The sequence below is a fragment of the Fusarium subglutinans genome (genome assembly GCF_013396075.1).
Source record: "Fusarium subglutinans strain NRRL 66333 chromosome Unknown NRRL66333_c0000068, whole genome shotgun sequence".
In the NCBI taxonomy this organism is placed as follows: Eukaryota; Fungi; Ascomycota; class Sordariomycetes; order Hypocreales; family Nectriaceae; genus Fusarium; species Fusarium subglutinans.
This window is the reverse complement of record NW_023502131.1, coordinates 146265-165883: the sequence shown is the minus strand read 5'-3', so window position 1 is coordinate 165883 and position 19619 is coordinate 146265. Positions and strand designations below refer to the sequence as shown.

Here is a 19619-nt window from a genome sequence, read left to right as displayed (position 1 = left end):
CCTATACAAGTTTCAATAATTAGCATAGTCGGATGGAATGCTTCAATTCCAAGGATGCAATGGTTCGATGTAAGTGAAGACCCAATTATACACGTGATACAGCCGCTAGCCCGCCAAACCATCGAGACAGCTCGAAAATCTTCGAGACGCTTTCTCAGACGCCCGTCCCCGACGACTCTTCGAATTGAGCAATCCCCAGCCCACCGCAATCGCAAAAATGGCCATGTCTTGTCGGTACGCCGCCCAGAGCTGTGCTCGTCACCTCCGATCCGCTCGCGCTGCCCGGGCACCCACACAGCTCGTCAGAGTCTCAGCTGCCTCGAGGAGATGGAACTCAACCGATGTCGCTCCCGTCAACCCCAAGATCGAAGCCATTGTCGATCAGATCAGCCAGCTTACTCTCTTGGAGACTGCTGACCTTGTTTCAAGCCTCAAGGTTAGTGAGGATAATCATCCGGCTTTGATTGAACCTTGGAGTGGTTATTTTTGCCCCCGCATAGTTGCTAACTAGAACATCTCAATAGACCAAGCTCAACATTCCCGATATGCCCATAGGCGGCTTCGCTGCTGCTGCCCCCGCTGCTGCCCCTGCCCCCGCCGAAGAAGCTGAGGAGGCTGCTCCTGCTGCCGCTGAGAAGACGCTCTTCACCCTCAAGTTGCAAGGGTTCGATGCGCCATCCAAGGCCAAGGTTATCAAGGAGATCAAGAACATGCTCGGTCTGAGCTTGGTGGATAGCAAGAAGTTCGTCGAGAGTGCGCCCAAGATGATGAAGGAGAACGTCCCGAAAGAAGATGCTGAGAAGATTATTACCGCCATGAAGGAGTTGGGCGCCACTGTGGTTATGGAGTAAAATGGTTGGATCTCTGGGGCACAACGACTGGCGACTTGGCACGATAGATGGCTGGATTGCATGTGTAAAAACATCTGTACTAGTATCTAACAATATGTACCCTTAGAAAGGCTCATTCGGCGATGGGTTCTTTTGAATTATGATATCATATTGAACGTATGTATTGTTCATCTACATGCGACCTCATTTCTCATGACAGGTCGATCTGAAACTTCGCTACTCTACCTAGCCAGCCATGCCGAAAACGACGGGTATCAATACTTTTCTCTCAATCCCAATGCGAGCCCAGGACCGAACGCCGACCAATATCCATAAAAATGCAAGGTGATTCGGTTCCATTTACTGACGGTTGCCATTCGCTGCTCCATGATGATGCTGGCAATTAGACTGTATTTCCATCTCTTTGTGAAAGTCATCCAGTTCTTCGGTGAGCAGACGGTCGTCGTCTTCTCCAAAGTCACTCGTTTCCTCCCACAGTCTGTCCATCTCAGCATTCTCGGTTTTGGGGACTGCCCAAATGCTTTCGCGCTCGCGCTTGTGGCGCTCGCGGTCCTCCTCAATTCGTTGCTCAATTTGACGTTTGTCAAGCTGGTGTGACGTGCTCCGTCGACCTGCCTTGGGTATGGTCTGTGAGGGGGGCATGTCTGTCATCTCGACATCTCCATTTGGTGAAGCTAGGCCTAGGTCTTCGACATTTGTCTCACGTTCTTTGATGACATCTTCGATCTGACTGACGGCTTGCGACTCTAGGTACCCTTTGCCTTGGAGACCCTGCAACACCTGCACCGATATGTGAGCCACAGGTTCTAGAACAAATCTGGGGTTGCGCCATGATGCGGGGATCATCTCACCTTTCGGACCACTTTGACGTTGGCAGCACCTGACCCATCATCCGGGGCAACAGCATCGACGACACGGATAATGTCCCGTTGCATCATTCGAATGTAATCGGGGTGTCCGTCGCGTTGCGCCATATCTAGGAAGTGCTCGATGAAGTACATGATATTGGCACGTATGTTCATATTGTTCTGCTATGTTGTGTCAATGCTGAGTCCACTGAGATAAAATGGCCCGACTTACTCGTTCAAGCTGTTCCAGGATGCACGAATGCAAGTCCTCGTCCATATCTCTGAATCTAAGCGCATACTGTGCTGCTTTCTGAGCAGATGAAACTGACGCATTAAGATGTTGAAGCTGTGAGGTGAAGCGCATTCGCACTTCAAATGGGTCGGCCATGTTGAGAACGCTGGGAGTTGGCTGTGCAAAGTGGAAAATCCCAAAAAGATATACTATCGAAAGGCAGGAAGACTTGAGATACAAATAAAGGCTTGAGAATATCACAGCCAAAGCAAAGGCAGGGAGAGAGAACAACAAAAGGCTTCGGTATAAGATAGCTACAGAATGAATCGTTTAGCTGAATTAGGTGGTAGGTGAGAAGCCCAGATAATTTGTCGATGAGGTTGATAGTGGGTCTGCAAGGGGAAGGAGCTGTGCCACGTTGTGGCCGTGCAAAGGCGCAAGTTTGATATCTCAAAACCGGCGGGAATAACCAGGTCTCATCGTTCCCGCAACATTTCTTTTTCTTTCCCAGCTTCATCCCTCCTCCACACGAAAGGAATCGATCCGGCCCGGACAAGCCGAAGGTGTAACGCATGAGTCTAACCATAAGAGGGTTCCGGTGAAGACCTGTCGCGTGGAAGGGCTTCTGTGAAGCTCCTGAAGCACGCTCAGGGGCGTCAGATTCACGAATTACCTCACTTCTCAGGGGTTCACCGTTCACTTACACGGTCCAGGCTAGGCTTTGGGCTTGTCTGGGAGAAGTCGGAACCCAATGGGAGGGTACTGAATGGTTACTACCTCCTGACAGGGTGAGACTTTACCTGTTAGCAATTTGCTTTGTTACTTTTCTTGGTGAATCGCACCCGTTTGGAGAGCTTGTACATGGAAGTATCAACAGGCGTGAGTCTCAAGCTTACCCCTTATTTTGGACATCTTCCGTTTTTGCTTCGTCTTGACTGTGTGGCCAGGATGCGCATTGGGCAGCAAAAGCACTGTACTTTACGTTACCCGGTAAAGTTCAGTCTTTTGCGCGCATTTGCTTCTCAGTAAACAGGTAATAGTATTTGTTTATAAGTAGAATTTTCCCGCATAAATATGCTCTCTTCCTCCATTTCCCCAGCCTTGCTAGTTATCTTTCTTATTTTCCATTCCGTTTTCCCCCATTGCTTCCTCCACTAAACCACTTGGGCCCCATCCTTGACTCAGGTAGCATCTCCTCTATATCAAAGTTTTCCCCTCCATATAAAACTTTTGAATAATAAGTGGTTTTTTCGCTTTCATTTACTGCAAAACATCATGTCTCCCAACACAATGGCTCTCACGCCTTATGGCTCAAACGGCAGTACAGACCTCACCATGGCTGTTCTTGGTTGTGGTAAGTTGAAAAAAATGCCCTTGGTACCAGATGCAGGTCCTCGTTCTTCTGAGGGCGGTGCTATATATTTCTGCGGGTGTTTTATTACACAGTTTTCATCTGCTAACAAATCCAAGGAACCATGGGAGTTGCTATTCTCAGTGGTATCTTAAACTCACTCGCTGAGATGCAAGGACCTAAGCCCCTCCAGTGCCTCCCCAGATCAGGAACCTCAACTCCTGGCGACGAGGTGCCTGAACGACTACCTTCACGCTTCGTTGCCAGCGTTGCCACTGCTGCGGGCGCTAAGCGCGTTAAGAGCGCTCTCTGGGAGCATTCCTCCATTCTCAAGGTTGTCCATAACGACAACATTGGTGCTGTTCAGCAGGCTGAGGTTGTTCTGCTCACTTGCAAGCCATGGATGGTTAAAGAGATCCTGAGCGAGCCTGGAATTTCAAAAGCTCTGCACGGCAAACTTCTTATCAGCGTTTGTGCTGGTATCACAGTCGAGGACATTGAAATCGCTCTCCACGGCGCTGTCCCCTCCAAGGATCCAGAGGAGGATGGTCGGTGCCGCATTGTCCGGGCCATGTGCAACACAGCTGCCGTGATCCGTGAATCGATGACTGTTATCGCTTCTCCTAGTTCTCCCCTCGACCATGCAACCGAGAGCCTCGTTACCTGGATCTTCAGGCGTATTGGTGACGTTGTTTACCTTCCTACGCGACATATGGACGCCTCGACAGCTCTGTGTGCTTCAGGTCCTGCTTTCTTCGCCCTGGTGCTGGAAGCTGCCATCGATGGCGCTGTTGCTATGGGCATTCCCCGTGCCGATGCTCAGCGCATGGCTACTCAGTCTATGAGGGGTACTGCTGGCCTTGTCCAAAATGGCGAGCATCCTGCTCTTCTCCGGGAGAAGGTTTGCACATCCGGTGGCTGCACTATTGGTGGTGTCTTGGTTCTTGAGGAGGGCGGAGTCCGTGGCTCCGTCTCGAGAGCTGTACGTGAGGCCGCTGTTGTGGCTGGTCAGATTGGAAAGGGAGCTGATGGTGTAAATGGCACCAGATTTCCCAGTGCACGTTATGAATGAATGGATCATGACCACGATGATCGGTCAGAACTTCCCAGAAAGTTCTGGCAAGCATCGTATTCATGTTCCCTACCTATCTCAGGCCCCGAATTAGTCTCGAACTTTCAATCACTAGAATCGGCCTACGAACCGAAAACCGAGTCGAGGAGACGGTATGTGAAAGAAGACCGAATCTTAGTATGGTCTTCTATCTTAGACTCGATAGTACTTGGCAGTTCTTGCTGCAGACCTTTGGGAATTAATTATTCTCGCCTCTGTAAATATGATCGGCTTGTTTGTTTGCATGGCATGGCATGGCATGGCACAGCATAGTCTAGGTTTCACTGGATATAGGTGTAATGGTTGGATTTATACACAAGATAGTACATTTTCCTTCGTCCATTTTTCCCAACGCCTAGCTAATCCATTCGTTCGATTAAGCGTCAAGAAATCAAAATACATAAACACCTAAGAATCCTCAACGCGAGCTTTCTTGCTACCAAGATCCTGCTCGGTCTCCTCTGCACCTAGCTTTCGCTTGCCGTTCGCTACTGATTGGCTCTGAGAGTGCTTCGCTGAGCGTTCCAAGGCAGCGAGGATACGCGCATACTCTAGTCCAACACCCTGCAGAGTATCATCAAGCTTGTCAACACGCTCATGGGGTTCGATTTGAGATAGTACATCTTTATTGTGACGATACAGTCGCTGTTTAACAATCAGGCTCCAGATCTTGCCCTGGTGCTTGTCGGCTTGTGTAGCTTCTGGCTTATCTCCATCAATGTCCATTGTCGGTCGTACTGATTTGGGAAGTTGAGACATGAGGTGCATTTCTAGGACCCGACCAAACTGGCGAGGTGCAATCTTAGCCTGAAGTCGGATGGTCTCAAGCTTGTCACTGCCAACAATCAGTTTTGGCAGAGTTCCCTTCTTAGGAAGGGTAACGTCTGTATCAAGCCGCAGGTCATTGAAGTCGGGCATCGTGCGGAGGAATTGCAAATCGCAGATGTCTCGCAAGTCATCGAAGGCTTCATTTGGGTCCTCCACAGTGAACTCATAAGTCTGTGGAATCTTATGGTAGTGCTCGAAGATGGTCTTGTAGAGCCGTGCTCCATTACCTTTGCCCTGGAAAGGGGGTAAAATAACGAATTGAGATAGTCTTGTTCGGGAGGGCAACTCGGCGAGGTCCACCTCACCATGTGGCAGCTCCCACTCATCGCTTCGAGGCGATGCTGGAGGCGTGGGCGGCTGGAAATAGTAAAATCGGTAGATGGTTGAGTAGCCTACAAACACATATGAGGTCTTGTCCGCCACCTTTCGCTTCTGGTAAAGGGCAAAGAAAGTCCATCGATCGGCATCAGAGAGATCAAGCTCTGTTGAGTCCATTTCGGGATCTTGACCGATATAAGTGCCGCCTTCGATGAAAAGAGGGACAAATATCTGCAAGCGGTTGTTGAGTTGCTGGATAGCTGGGTCGGCAAGGTTTCCACGCCAGATTTCGTACTCCCCATCAGGACTATCGAAGGTCGCATGCAGGGTCCCGGACGGCACCCAGTTATCGCCAATCAGCTTGGAGCTCTCTTCGAAATCGCTTGCTGTGACAAAGGCGACTAGGTGCTGTTAGTATTTCTTGTTGCGCGTTCAAGGACGAGCTACACACTTTTAGGCAAATGATTGCCCTCCCTAAGAAGAGCAGCCACATCTGTAGGCTCAGGTCCTCCATTAAGATCGAATTTCTTGCTGTAGGATGTCTTCAAGTGCGGTCGCATATCGTTCGCGCGAAACCGCAGGCTGACCTTGAGATCTTTGTAGCCAAAGATCTGTTCTTCCTCGCCAAAAATCGAGTATGTGTGTCGAGGGTTAAATGTAGCCAGATGTTGAAGGCCAGATTCAGAGGGAGACACCAGGCTGATATGAATCGCCTCGTTGGCGTTGGCAAGCCCTCAATAAATGTCAGTATTTGGGAGATCAAGTTGTGACAGCCGCCAGACTTACACTCTTCGATGTTTGCCATTTTGAGTGTTCGCTATTAAGGAAAGTGAGAGTAAATCGCCGACCAGAAACACAATGCGACCTGGTGCAATGAAGTCCTGAAAAAGATGGAATCCAAGTCACGATGCGCTCGAGTTGTGAATGGTTGTCGTTGTCTGGGTGAACGGGTCCACCGAAGACGCGACTTTACGCGATTCCATTAAATCCATGCGACGCCCAGTCAGCTTTCGAGCCCAATTTTCCAGGCCAATCTACCCCAAAACGATAGGTGGTGCCTTATAAAGACAATGACGTAAGGGGGGTTCAGTACGTACCTACCCTCAGGCTACCCAAGTCCGAACGGTCCTTGTACCCCTGGCTATCGCATGTCACTCACTCAAGTCTCAGTCAATCAAACCAAACCATCTTTAGAACTCGGACTTTCGCTTCAACCTTATACTTACAAATTTGTGCGCCATGCGCTTCGACTTTTCGAAATGTTACACATAACAAGCAGTTCGTCGCCGGTTGGCTCTGCAATCTTCTCGTGCATCGCTTTAGTTGTCATATCCCTCGTCGTTCTCCTTATTTTACGATACTATCTCCCGCTACGAACGACACCAGCCTTTTATCTCATTCCCATCTTCTTCGCCTTATGGCTACCAACCATTGTCGTGATCCTCGTTCCGGTCGATCTTGCCTCGAGCGCGGTTACTGGTGATGAAGACTCAAGGGGCATATGGCTCCCTGAGCGAGTCATACTCGTTTCATGGCGCATTTCATATTGGTTGACATTCGCATTGACATGGTATGTTTGATTTGGTGTACTGCATCGCGGTGGAGGCTAATCAGCATATTCAGGTTTATTCTTCCAATCCTTGCCGAATACTCCGACTCTGGATACCGAGAACCATACGACAAGTTCATGTACTCTGTTCGTAGCAATGCCCAGTTCCACGCCATCGTCTTGGGTTTTGGCTTTGTAGGGCTCATTTACTATGTCATCTCCTCCGGCTTCTCCTTCAGGGTCGACGTCATCAAGGGTACTATTATGGCTCTCGCATACTGTTGGGGATTAATTCTCGCCATCTATCTCATGGGTCACGGCTTGGTGTCGATACCTCGGAGACTCATGCGCAGCGCAAGCATCAGCGGACGACTACGACGACTCCAGAGCAAGGCACCCAAGGTTTACGAAGAGATGGAGGACTCGATTACCAAACTTGAGGATATTGAGGTTCAGGTTGCGGAGCTTGGCCGACGCAAGACAGGAAGCGCAAACACATACCGAGACTGGATCGAAGAACTGCAAGAAATGGCCAATCTTCCCGAGTCGCAACCCCGAGGCACCCGGTTTGGTTCCAGCTCCGATAACAATATTATTCCTCATGTCATCACCGAAAAGTATCTCGCCGATCTCACTAGGAAGTATGTGCGCGCCAGGCACGCTCGATCTCGATATGTAAATGCTTGGAGTGACCTCGTTCAAGAAGCCGCTGAAACGCAAGCGATCCTGGACTCGGCAGCATCGAAAAAACTCGACTTTGGTGAGGTGTCACCTCATGCAACCTTTTGGGAAAAGACCGCCATCCTGACGCCATATACTCGATACCTCTACTATTACCAAATCTTGCCTTATGCTCAAGTCCTTCTCGGTTTATTCTTGGCAGCAGCGTCGGCTTGTATTGTCTGGTCTGAGGTCGTCAAGTTTGCATTCCCCAAGCTTTCTATCATCAGATTAACTGTGGTTCATCATTGGGTTGGCGATAAGCCCGAAGTCGGCTTCGCTGGACAGGCCATCTCGTCATTCTGGATCTGCTACATGTGTGCAGCGGCACTCATTTCGATGACCGAGGTCAAAGTCTGGCGAGGTCGAGCCCTTGTTCGACGAAACACCGCTCATGAGTCCGCTTTTTGGTATGCGATGCAGGTGGCCAAACTGACTATTCCTATCTCTTACAACTTCATCACCTTCCTTTCGAGCCAGGTCTATAACAAGACTGTATTTTATCACTTTCTTGGACAGCTCATCGACTTTACACCACTGGGTCGTTATTTTGACGACCTATTCCCTGTGGTCGTACTATTCCCTGTCTTTGCTACCCTGTTTGGCATTTACGGTCGGGTCAAACGAATCTTTGTTGGTATGGATGTAATGGACGACGAAGAGGAGAACGGCACCACTTATGGTACTGGCTCCTGGCGGGAAGGCCGAGATCTCATCTCCCGTGAACTGGGTGGAAACACCCTCTTTCATCGCAGAGAAGATGCACTTGCTAGAATAGGGGCTGCTGGGACAGTTGGTGGTAGATCTGCTCCAATTTTGTCTATACCATCCGCCCATGGCGCCGCTTCTTCACCAGCTCGGTCTCCAGCTCGAGCTCCAGCTGTGAATGCCCGCCGTGGCCCAGAACATCGCTATGGTGCAAATTGGAGCGACGAGCCACCCGAAGACGATAACCTCTTTACCATCATCGGTCACCGTATGAAAAACACCATGGATGGTATCGAAGCTCCTAAATGGTTTAACGATATCAAGAAGCCAAAGTGGATGGGTGGCGACGATGATACTGCAGGCGCTGGATCATCAAGCTCGGGACCTGATTTCCGCAGATGGTTTGGTGGTTCTAGCGAAGGTCAGATTCGTATCTAGCCACATCACTTCTATACATGGGCGGCGCAAGGTCTTCCGGGGAAAAGCAAGAACTCTTTAATTTTGTATTGTGCTTTTGTACTGTCTTATCGTCCTTACTAGAGTCGGTATGGATAAACCGTCGTGGAGTTGAAGGACTAATTGGGGTTTTGTTGACATGTTCCACACGTGAGTCGTTTGTTATGATAATTTGGGCGGACTTGAGGAAATGTACCCCGTACTAGGTGCTACCTAGACATCATGGAGGCAGCTTTTGATGCCGTCATAGGACGCTCACATTTTAACGTATCGTATTTTTATACGCAAATATATATCTAATGCATCGTATTCGTCAAATCTGGGTTTATTCTTGAAGTGAAGTCGTCCATATCGTCACAAATGGCATCAAGGTGTTCATGAGTCGTAAATCGCGTGGTAGCCCAGAATTTCCATAATACCATCAAAATTTCGAGCATCATCTTCCCTTCCTCTTCCTCATGGTTTCGGGGGTGGGCTAACAGTGTTCCAGGTATTGGCTTTACTCATGGTCCGCTTCCTAAGGGCAAACATGATCTCCTTTTCCATCTTGTCGATATTCTTCTCCAGGTCTGCGTCGTCCTTTTTGTGCTGCTCTTGGCGACGTTTGTCAATGAACGTCCAGGCCCCGACTATCAGCGCCGTTACGGGGACCGTTATGGCAAAGTATACCCAAAGCTCAACAGAAATGACAGGGTCGGCATCTGCGTCAGCAGGTTAGCAACGCCAATAGATAATGGAGAACCATAGCAAACCTTTTCCAAAGTCGAAGAACGTCATGCTGAATACGGATGCGAGATAAGTTCCGGGTAAAAATAGAGCACCCATGAGCGACAATGTCTTCATAGCCGTACTGTCTCGCTTACTAGCATGGGCTATTCGCCTCTGCTCTCCTGCAATTTCAAGGTTCAGTCTTGCTTCACGCTGCGACATGATATTATAGAGCTATTCGGAAATCAGCAAAATCATGCGATGAGTTTGAGGGCGACTGACCGCTTCCCGCTGAACCTTGAGTCTCTCAAGAGTTGTATGAATGTAGTTCTCCAAGCCTTTGAGCTTGACTTTGTAAAAGTCCAAACGAGATGCCATGCTTCGATGCAATTTTTGAATTTCCTTGCGGTGCTTTCTTTCAGCTTCAATTTGCTCCTCGGCCGGAGGGGCCAGGGTCATCCAAGCAAAACGAAAGGTTTCCATGGCCTTTTCCATCTCTTTGGCTAGTGCTTCATATGCTTGAGGTCGTTTCCACATGACATTGCCATGGCACTCAACCAAATCACGACTTAGACCATCGATATCGATAAATCCATTTTGAAAGTACTGTTCCTGCTCCTCAACTTCATTGCGCAAACTCACGGCATTTTCGAGACGGCGAAGCCAGTGCCGAGCCTTTCGTTGTTTCTCGTCATTTTCGGGGGATAGATCATACGTGAGGATGATGATGGGGAGTAGCATGGGGTGTCCAACTTGGCTAGCACATGCTTTGAGATGGGTCAAGGACTTTTCAACTTCTGAGCTGGGAGTGCCTTTGATAAAGCCGGTGGTGACGCCGGTCTTGAGGGAATGTGAGAGAAGCATCTCCCAGCCTCGTGTTCTCCCTTTCTTGAGAACATCTGATTTACGATGGACAATTTCTGGTAAGATGTCAGTCGGGTGCTCAAGTTCAGGAGCCCAGGGGAGAGGAAACTCACGCAAATGAGGCTCATCTTCATCCTGGTCGTGAGCAGACCAGAAAAAAGGACCAACTACTGAAGTCGTTTCGATTCCCCGATATGGCAAGTTCAAGGTGCGAACCATGGAACTGTATCTATCCGGCGGAAGTGAGATAACCTTTGGGAGAAACGTATCGGGATGCTTGGCATTCTTTTGAACTCTTGGCAGCGGTGTCAGTGGACTCTATCTCGATGTTTTGCGACTTTGGATCTCACATTATTCGTAAACCACTGAGAAGCTTAGTGCCAGACCTCAGATGATCTAGCGGCGCAAAGGCACCCTATCCTTGTCAGTTGAGTCCTGTGATTTGAGATACTTTGCAGTTTAAGGCATCGACTTACCCTTTGATGAAGAAAGTTGTCAAATTCATCATCGGGCAAGGGGTGCTCCTCGCAGATATCATAGAACGGATCCTAGTGAGCGTATTAGCAAGCATTGTTCTTGATACGAAGTCCATTCGAGACATAACTTACCGAGTAATTGAAGACCTGGATATAGCTGGTCTCTTCTTTGACAACGCGACACTGGTCAACGTAATGTCGAAACAAATAGTCTTCCATTGCGACCGCGATGCAAGAACCCGAGCTCAGATGCTGCGTGTGCGACAGATGCAGGAGTATCTCTTCTGTAGGTACCGTAGTAAGGCAGGTAATGGAGCTAAGGTATCCAGAAGGCGGGTGTTTTTAAGATCCCTCACACTGGATCCAATGTCCTAAAAAAGCCACCTCCACCGGATTCGCTGCCCGTGCTGGTCCTTGCAGGTCGCTAGTCAAAGCTTGGCGGTGGGTTTTTGGGGGGATTCGATCAAGAGGTGAATGTAGGTACGATTTGCTACCTACTTAGTTATAGGAGAGAAGAAAACGTGGAAGCAAGAGAATCGGTGAGTTTATAACGTACAAGGCTAGTAGGGATTGTGACTACCTACTAATGTACTGTACTAATCCAGGTATTGGATGAGGCTGAATCAAATGTCAGATGGGGTGACATCCATTAAATGAAAAAGGCACCGAGAAATGGACAGTGGTTCTGGCCTGTCGAAAATAAGATCAATGAATCGGGATGAATCAATTGAAAGGGAACGACAGCCTTCGCTTGTATTGTCAAAGCCAGCCAGTATTAGTATTACCTTATCATTGGATCCCAACCCTGCGATTTCTTTTAATATTTTGTGTGAAAAGGATAGCAAAGACAAGCACCTTCTTTTCATAACGGCGGTCCGTCCCTTCGGAGACTGATGGCGGCCGCTCCCAAAATCCCAACCCCAGCTTTACTTAGCGTCACTAAAAAGAGGAACCCGAACCCGTTCGTTAGTGGCTGAGTGGAGCCATTCAATCACAGTGGGCGGTGGAAGATGAGGCAGAATTGTTATTAGTTGGGAATTCTATCTGATAAGAATTGTAAAGGAAACGTCATAGCAACGTTGATAGACTGAAAATATTGATCAAGTTGTGCATGGGTATTCAGCAAATAGTCACCAAGACGGACCAGATATATTCTGGGTACCTGAGTATAAGGATGCCGTAGTACGGATATTCGTTCGAGGCTATTTTCTGTGGTCTGGGCTACTTGCATAGGACATGTTCCCCTGGCTTTCCAAACTGAGCTCATCAACCAACAGCCGACCAACTCTCCAACTAGAGATTCCCGGGAGCCTTCTTTTTCATCGCCGCATTCCTGCAATTGCTTGAAACATAAACCAACGACGAATAACACAGTTCCAGCATCTCTCTCATATCCAAGAGGAAGCGCACCAGCATCAACGCCCACCCAAAGTTGGCTGCACCAAAAGAGGTTTGTTTCCAACCTAATCATACAAGTGCATCCATTATTCGCTCTCAAAAACTTTCTTAAAACTCTGTAAACATGTGACCGTACCTGCAAAGGGTTAGCTTGGCCAATTAATGGAGACTGCAAATGATCACTCACTCATCTGGTGCCGTAACCACTCCGTACTTCTCGGGATCCTCAGGGTAACGATCGAATTGACTTGCGTCTCCTGCACCCGCCTTGACTGGTGGCGTGTAAGGTGCGTCAATGTCCTTCCTGGCTAATCGATCCCAGGTGACTTCAGCGAACCAAGGATGGGTCTTTACGTCATCTGGGCCTCCGTAGAGGTTACCTAACCGCTTTGTAAGGTCGGCTGTGATCAGTCGCTCAAGAAGATTTTGAGCGTCCGCGTTGACGTATGCCGGATATTTAACTTTGCCCTTGAGAATGTTTTCGTATATCTTCATGGGAGATCCACTATCCCAGAAGGGGGTGTAACCGCAAAGCATTTCGTATATCAGAATACCCAAGGACCACCTGGTACGCCAAACATGTTAGTCCGTTTCTGTTCTATTGCCAGTCGCAACAACCTACCAATCCACAGATTTGTTATAGCCTTTGTTAGAGACCACTTCAGGAGCTAGGTAATCCGGAGTGCCACACAGAGTCCACGTCTTGTCGGGCACACGCTTCGCGAAACCGAAATCTGTGATCTTAAGATGGCCATGCCGATCGAGTAGCAAGTTTTCTGGCTTGAGATCACGGTATATGATGTTCTTTGAATGGAGGTATTCCAAAGCTAAAGTGACCTCCGCGGCGTAGAATTTGGCGACAGGGTTAGGGAAACGCTGCAGTGCGTTAGTCAGATCAATTGGTTTTTTGGGAGAGTATCATATAAAACTTACTCCCGACTTCCTCAGGAGTGAAAATAGCTCTCCACCTTCAACGAAATCCATCACCATGTAGAGGTTCTTCGGGTCCTGGAACGTGCCCCAGAGGGTAATAAGGAAAGGGTGTTTGACGTCAGCTAGCATGCGACGTTCGTCATTGGTATGTTCGACTTGCTTCATTTTGACCACCTGGGCCTTCTTGAGCACCTTGACCGCATAGAAACGCTGATTGTGCTTCGATTGGACTAAATGTACTCGGCCGAAGCTACCAGTTCCAAGCGTCCTCAAGATATCGAAGTCACCCAACGAGTATTTTCCCTTTGTTACGCGCATGACTGAACCAGTGCTAGCGTTTTGTTGATGATGCGGCTGGTGTTGGTACTGTTGTTGCTGTTGCGCCTGATTCTGACTCTGGTTCTGCTGTTGTTGGAACTGCTGAGGCGGCTGCTGGTGTTGTTGCTGCGCCTGCGACTGTTGCTGTTGCGGGGGCATACTAGGCTGTGGCAGAGCTTGCTGCTGCTGCTGTTGGAGGGCTGCGGGATCAGTTCCGGGACTGACGGTCTGCGGTCGATGGCTATCTATCGTGGCGGCTAGGAACTGCGGGTTGGTCTGGCCGTTGTTGTAGGAATTGCCTTGGGCATTGTGCTGCTGTTGTTGCTGGGGCGGGTTGATGAGGTTGTTGATGCTGGGTAGATTCTGATGATCGTGATTCATAGGACTGCCCGCACCGTATGAGGGTTGATGGAGGTTAATTGCGCTCATGTCTTCTTGTTGCTGTCCGTCCGTCGCTGCTGTCGTCTGCTCATTCGGCGCAGAGGATTGATTCGATTGAGACACGGCACCTTCCTGAATCTGGTCGGGCTGTTGCTGCTGCTGCTGCTGCTGGTTCTGGCTGTTGGTTGGTTGGGCACTTGGCGCTGAGGTGGACTGCCTGCTTGTTCGAGGCAGGTGAAAAGCTTTAGAGATGGATTTGGACCTGGAAGTGGTAGGAGTAACTGGACTAGTTGGACTTGAAGCAGAAGGGTCAGAGTTGCCCTCTCTGGTCCGCTTTTTCTTGAGAAACCCCAGTGAAGGCATAGGGTAGTAATAGTGTGACGACAGAAAGAGAGGGGGGAGAGAATTGCAAGAGAAGCGGGGAGGGGATGAGATAGGTAAGGTAGTTAGTGTGTAGGAGTAGTGGTGGTTGCGGTAGAATGGATCAAAAGATGAGGAAACACTCTGTGCAGATCAATCGAACGGAACGGAACAGGTCAGTTTACCCAGCCCAGCTTCTCAGCTTGGTTTGTGGTGGATGCGGATGGATCCAATTGTGGGATACCCGGTTGAGTTATGCCTTAGTTACTGAGAGCTCGCCGATTGATTGACAACAGGATGACAGATACGGAGAGATAGTAGACAGAGGGACAGATGGATGAGACAGCAAAGTTGGAAGGGTTTGAGCACGTTTGCTTCTCCTGGACCAGCAAGAGGTCAGTGAGCTCGCCTGGTGCAACCTACTAGCCCGAGCTAACCTTGCAATTGCAGCTCTTTCAAGTTCAGGTACAGCAACGTAATAGTGGGGAGAGGCTGGAGGCTGACGTGACGTGCTGGTCTCGGTCTGGTCTGGTCCTGGTCCGGTCTGTTCAAGATCGGCGCCTGTCTTTCTGTGGGGGAGCTCTCTTTCAGCTCGTTCAGATGTGAGGTTAGGTAATAAACAACGGTATCCAGAGCTATGGGCCTAACAAGCATGCATGGATAGGACAGGGGAAATAAAGACAATGCTCGGTGGTGAGAACCTGGGCTTTGCTTTTTTCCTTCTTTTTGGTTTCGTGAGTGAACAAAGGATTTGGGCTCTTGGCGCATTCCACCAGAGGCCGGCAATTGGATGGCTGATACTATTCCTTGGCTTTCTCTGGTGGCTGGCAAAGGTGGAGGGATAGGATACGAATAGCCAAAGATCTCTCGATTGAAGACTTTCCGTACGTTGGACGATGCTTTTGGCTTTGGCTTTTCGCCGTTTAAATAGCCAAGCCAAAACTGAGCCCGTCTAAGTGTGAGTGATCAAAATCTTTGCACAAGACAAAGTGATATGAATGATTGTGAAGGCAGGGCAAGCCGGGGCAAGGCACCTTGAGGCAAGCTAGTAACGGTACAAGGTTTAAGCAGGCTGGTGATGATGTAGTAGTTGGAGCTTCGCCCACAACGAAAGTTGCCCCTCTTTTATGATCGGATCAACGATTGCACACAAGGGGAGCTGATACTGGTACTGATAGGCACAAAATGAGGTCGCGAGCTGTTGTTGCCGGGGGTTACTTCGCTCTTGTGAGCTCGCTTGCGGTGCCCTGTGTCGGTTCGTGTCCAAAACGAAGCGCCAACTTGTCAAGACGAGATCTCTTTAGCGGCAATTGGTTGACTGATCTGCAACTCTAGTATATAACTAGTAGCTCATAACATCCGTGAGTATGGCAAGAATGACATGGGCTGGGTCAGAGCATAGAGAGCAATGCGATGATGTCGATGTTTTTGGTAGACTTGGGTGAAAGCGGAAACACCGAGGACAAAGAGCAGCGAGTACTCGGCGAGACGTATAATAGCGTGCAAAAGACCTTGAGTCATGCAATAAGGTAGGGTTGGTTGATGTTGACGTTGACGTTGACGATGACGATGATGGACATGGGCATGAAATATGTAGAAGATCAAATTCAAATGAGATGAAAGGAACAAGACGTAGATTGAGTAGATCCAAGCAATATGACATGAGTGAGGAAAAGTCGAGACTGCTGGGAGGGTTGGCGCCCTGTATGAGAGGGACCTCACTAGGTCGGATTGGAATGGAAGGGAGAGAGTTTTGCTCAGCATAGACAAAAGACACAAGTAGGATCCGGTCGGTTATGGTGTGTTTCAAATTCTGATATCAGGAGCTACAGCGAAGAGAGTAACAGCTCAGCACAATGGAGTACTGTAAGGCATAGAGCTGAAGAAACTACTATCTTGACATTGGACGATATTCGGCGCTTGGCGTCACTAGTTACAGAGAGAACGTGGACTGTCACCAAAGGCGGGGTGGATATTCGATCCATGAGCCGACGGGAGCTTCCTGTGTTGAAGTTACCAGGTAGGTTAAGTACCTTACCTTCCCTAGATCTAGAGATGATGAGAGTGAGGGCTTTTGTATCAGTGGATGATCAACTAGACCAACACCGACTCACGAAAGCTTCCTTGTGATCAGTCATACCTCAATCAAGCTCCCGGCTCAGGATTAGTGCGCCCGCTGGAACGTGTAGTGATTAGTAGATGAGATGGATTTCTTATGTACTTGAATGCAGTGGAATGTCGTATCTCCTTTGTGCTCAGTTTGATCACTAATAATTCGGGGATTTGGAGTCAAAGGTAAGTCGGTTGCTTGAACATACATGCATTAATATAATCTGGTGTTGCACTGTGCCTTGCATGAAGTCAAGGCTGAATTGCATCTCTATATATTGTCTGAGGTTTGCTCTTATTCTGCTTGTATAAAAGAGGCCGTGCCCCTTTTCTATCAACTTAGGTGAATACTACCTAGGTATGCTTGGTATTTCATACATGCTAGGTTGACTTTCAGCATTATGTTAAGGTAATTACTCCGTAGTACTCAACCCGTTGTGAGTATATAGTACAGCCAACCCTTTTCATTATTAGCCTTTAGCTCAACATCTTCACCGGTCTCAATAGCTCAGACTCAAATTTGATCAATTGTTTTCTACGGGCCTAACTAACGATTTCCCTACATAAGTAAGTCATGTCTAGGTATGATTACTTTTGCTTCTGTGTGCAACCTGTCTCAAAGGAAAATAGTTACCCTGGAGTTTTGCCGTTTTCAGGAACCATCAATGATTCTCAGTCAACCTAATTTGAATTTATATATAATTAATCATTGGCTGTGTATGTAGGTGTTCTCTGTTTCTTTCCTTTTTATTCAATACAGAAAAGTATAATGTGTATATTGCCGGCAAAGGCTGGATCGTTTTGCTTACATTGGTCCACCAGGCACAGGCGATGCGTTTATGATAGTACCGATGGCAGTATTTGATGATACCCTACAAGGCTTCCCCTCCACCAACAACTCTACCTCACAAAGTCAACTTTAAAAGCAGGAACATTGAACCAGGAATCCGTAGTCATAACTCAACAAAATAGTAGTTTTGTTCTCTCCCTTCGTATCAAAGGTATGTCACAATGCTCACCGGCTTGTGCCCTTCTCGTCGCCTCTCCCTTACTCAAAACACAAATACAAAAGATTCAAGGAAAGCTGAATGATGCTGTCTAAGCGGAGACTTTTTATCTCACCGACTTGTTTCCCTTATTTCTTTCAGGCGCTGGCCCCATTCATACTCGGCTACCCAGTCTAGAACCTGTGCGATTTGGCTCTGGCTCGGTAGGCAGTGTAGCCAACATAAGCACCGCCAGCAACAATGATGAACAGGATGACTTTGGTAAAGAACCATGTCCAGCTGCCGCCCTGCTTGTTTCCGTTGGTGGTCTTACCGGTGCCCTTGCGTCCCTTGCTCTTAGTGCCAGATGACTTGCCAGTGTTGCTGGTGCCAGGCTGAGTGTAAAGGTTCTTGGCCGCCACGGAAATGATATCGTGGTTGTCGCTGAGCTCACCAGTCTCAGCAGTGAAACCAACATAGGCAATGTTAGGAATGGCTGGGGGATCCTCGAGGTCGAAGCATGTCTGCCACTCATCCTCAACCTTGTACTGGAGCTCTAGCTTGAGTTGTTTGTCCTGGAAGTAGGTGAGGCGCATCTTGGTAGGGACACTCGCATGTCGAATACCACGCGCAGAGCAGCCAGCGAGCTCGGTGTGCTTTCCATCGTTGGATTTGTCGTAAGAGGTCTTGCCATCGCCGTACATGGCCATGACATAGGGGAAGACAACGCCGGGACGGTTGTTTTTGTAAGTGTCGATGAAGACTCCGAGGCCTTCGAAGTTATCGGGTCCTCCAAAGACAGTACCCTGTTGCGCACGTTGGCGGGTAATCCACATAGCAAAACCGTCTCCATAGAGCTGGTTCTTGCCCGAGATCTTGAATTCGACCTCGACCTGCCAGTTTGTCGCAGTCAGGGGGACTCGTGAGTACATCCAACCTGACTGCGATGGACGATCCGAAGTAAGTCGAATGTACCTGTAGCAAGTCAACCCACATCCGAAGTATACCGTTGTCAGCGAATTGAGGATGCATACGAATCGGTTCGAATAATGGTATCTCCGCCAAAGTCGTACCAGCGGCTTTGCATATCCGAGTCCAGGTAGGGCTGTCGGGTGAAAGAGTTAATTGATCTGCCGATCCGTGAATGTCTGCTCGCGTGCGCCGCAACTAACCTGGGTCAAGGAATGTGTCCTGAGCTAGAGAGTGAAGAATGTTAGCAGAGAAGCTCAAGATGATCCGCCAGAAGAAGGCAGGGGAACATACCGAAATACTCCTGATGTTATCATCAAGATCATCGGCGCGGGCAGTCCATGCGAGCGCACCAAGGAGCGCTGCTGATAGTGAGGGCAACCGCATGATGAAGCTATATTATGATGGTGTCTCTTCCCTGCTCTCTTCTCTCTTAAGGGCCAATTAGAGCTGGCTCGATATGGGCGCAAACCGCTCTGGGATGCGGCAACAAAATCGTGAGGTCTGGTGCTAGAACAAGAAGAAATTGACCACAGTGGTCGCTGTCAAACTTCGTTGTGACGTTGTGGATAAATGTTGGGGGTTGTTAATCGGGACAAGGAGCTAGCACAAGTGTCCTCTTCCTCTAGACTTTGCCTGTGGCCGAAACGATTCTAGGTGAGTGCTCCCCACTGCAGGTACTTTCCCACTCTGGATGCTGGAACCCCTGCCACTCCTTGACGAAACTCTAAAGCCACAGTAGCCACATTGTCTTTCACATGTATTGCTTTATTTCAGACCCTCAGCCCGTCCACTGTGAACCATGTATTCCATCGCTAACGACTAGATGATACTATAGCGTCAAAAGGCATTCATTAGTTATCGCGAAGCAAAAGGAAATACGAGTTCATACATAAGTTATTACTAGAAAATTTGGCCTCCTTATACCTGAAACAACTGCACAACAGCGTCCAGCCCACCAGGGATAGATAACTCTTGTTCTGTTAGGCTTGATCTTGTCCTCAATCCACACAAGGAGCTAATCGTTGAATTCGGTACCAAGCTTGTGTTCGTTTTCGCTTGCCTATAATGCTGCGAGTCTTGGCCACCAGTGTAATCGATGTACTCGCAGGAGAACGAGTCTTGTTGTACTGATTATCTCTGTT

At 48.7% G+C, this 19619-nt stretch overlaps 8 protein-coding genes across 8 annotated transcripts; 3 read left to right on the top strand and 5 right to left on the bottom strand.

The window, feature by feature from the left end:
• Positions 1 to 54: 54 nt before the first annotated feature.
• Positions 55 to 851, top strand: FSUBG_6540 (54S ribosomal L12 mitochondrial; the record flags this gene model as incomplete). Its single annotated transcript, XM_036684750.1, has 3 exons — positions 55 to 69; positions 110 to 436; positions 525 to 851. 3 exons carry the CDS (start codon positions 55 to 57, stop codon positions 849 to 851), a joined length of 669 nt encoding a protein of 222 aa, XP_036537975.1.
• Positions 852 to 1190: 339 nt separating this feature from the next.
• Positions 1191 to 2087, bottom strand: FSUBG_6539 (CTD kinase subunit gamma; the record flags this gene model as incomplete). Its single annotated transcript, XM_036684748.1, has 3 exons — positions 1191 to 1631; positions 1703 to 1879; positions 1932 to 2087. The coding sequence occupies 3 exons, from the start codon at positions 2085 to 2087 to the stop codon at positions 1191 to 1193; spliced, it is 774 nt and encodes a 257-aa protein (XP_036537974.1).
• Positions 2088 to 3206: 1119 nt separating this feature from the next.
• Positions 3207 to 4354, top strand: FSUBG_6538 (pyrroline-5-carboxylate reductase; the record flags this gene model as incomplete). Its single annotated transcript, XM_036684747.1, has 2 exons — positions 3207 to 3285; positions 3402 to 4354. 2 exons carry the CDS (start codon positions 3207 to 3209, stop codon positions 4352 to 4354), a joined length of 1032 nt encoding a protein of 343 aa, XP_036537973.1.
• Positions 4355 to 4801: 447 nt separating this feature from the next.
• Positions 4802 to 6344, bottom strand: FSUBG_6537 (histone acetyltransferase type B catalytic subunit; the record flags this gene model as incomplete). Its single annotated transcript, XM_036684746.1, has 3 exons — positions 4802 to 5940; positions 5991 to 6272; positions 6326 to 6344. The coding sequence occupies 3 exons, from the start codon at positions 6342 to 6344 to the stop codon at positions 4802 to 4804; spliced, it is 1440 nt and encodes a 479-aa protein (XP_036537972.1).
• Positions 6345 to 6798: 454 nt separating this feature from the next.
• Positions 6799 to 8954, top strand: FSUBG_6536 (uncharacterized protein; the record flags this gene model as incomplete). Its single annotated transcript, XM_036684745.1, has 2 exons — positions 6799 to 7109; positions 7163 to 8954. 2 exons carry the CDS (start codon positions 6799 to 6801, stop codon positions 8952 to 8954), a joined length of 2103 nt encoding a protein of 700 aa, XP_036537971.1.
• A 474-nt stretch (positions 8955 to 9428) lies between these two features.
• FSUBG_6535 (uncharacterized protein) lies at positions 9429 to 11239 on the bottom strand (the record flags this gene model as incomplete). Its single annotated transcript, XM_036684744.1, has 7 exons — positions 9429 to 9673; positions 9725 to 9914; positions 9963 to 10600; positions 10658 to 10839; positions 10895 to 10959; positions 11021 to 11092; positions 11153 to 11239. 7 exons carry the CDS (start codon positions 11237 to 11239, stop codon positions 9429 to 9431), a joined length of 1479 nt encoding a protein of 492 aa, XP_036537970.1.
• Positions 11240 to 12526: 1287 nt separating this feature from the next.
• Positions 12527 to 14413, bottom strand: FSUBG_6534 (AGC PKA kinase; the record flags this gene model as incomplete). Its single annotated transcript, XM_036684743.1, has 4 exons — positions 12527 to 12554; positions 12606 to 12983; positions 13041 to 13294; positions 13352 to 14413. The coding sequence occupies 4 exons, from the start codon at positions 14411 to 14413 to the stop codon at positions 12527 to 12529; spliced, it is 1722 nt and encodes a 573-aa protein (XP_036537969.1).
• A 3286-nt stretch (positions 14414 to 17699) lies between these two features.
• Positions 17700 to 18861, bottom strand: FSUBG_6533 (vesicular integral-membrane VIP36; the record flags this gene model as incomplete). Its single annotated transcript, XM_036684742.1, has 3 exons — positions 17700 to 18480; positions 18540 to 18610; positions 18769 to 18861. The coding sequence occupies 3 exons, from the start codon at positions 18859 to 18861 to the stop codon at positions 17700 to 17702; spliced, it is 945 nt and encodes a 314-aa protein (XP_036537968.1).
• Positions 18862 to 19619: the final 758 nt, after the last annotated feature.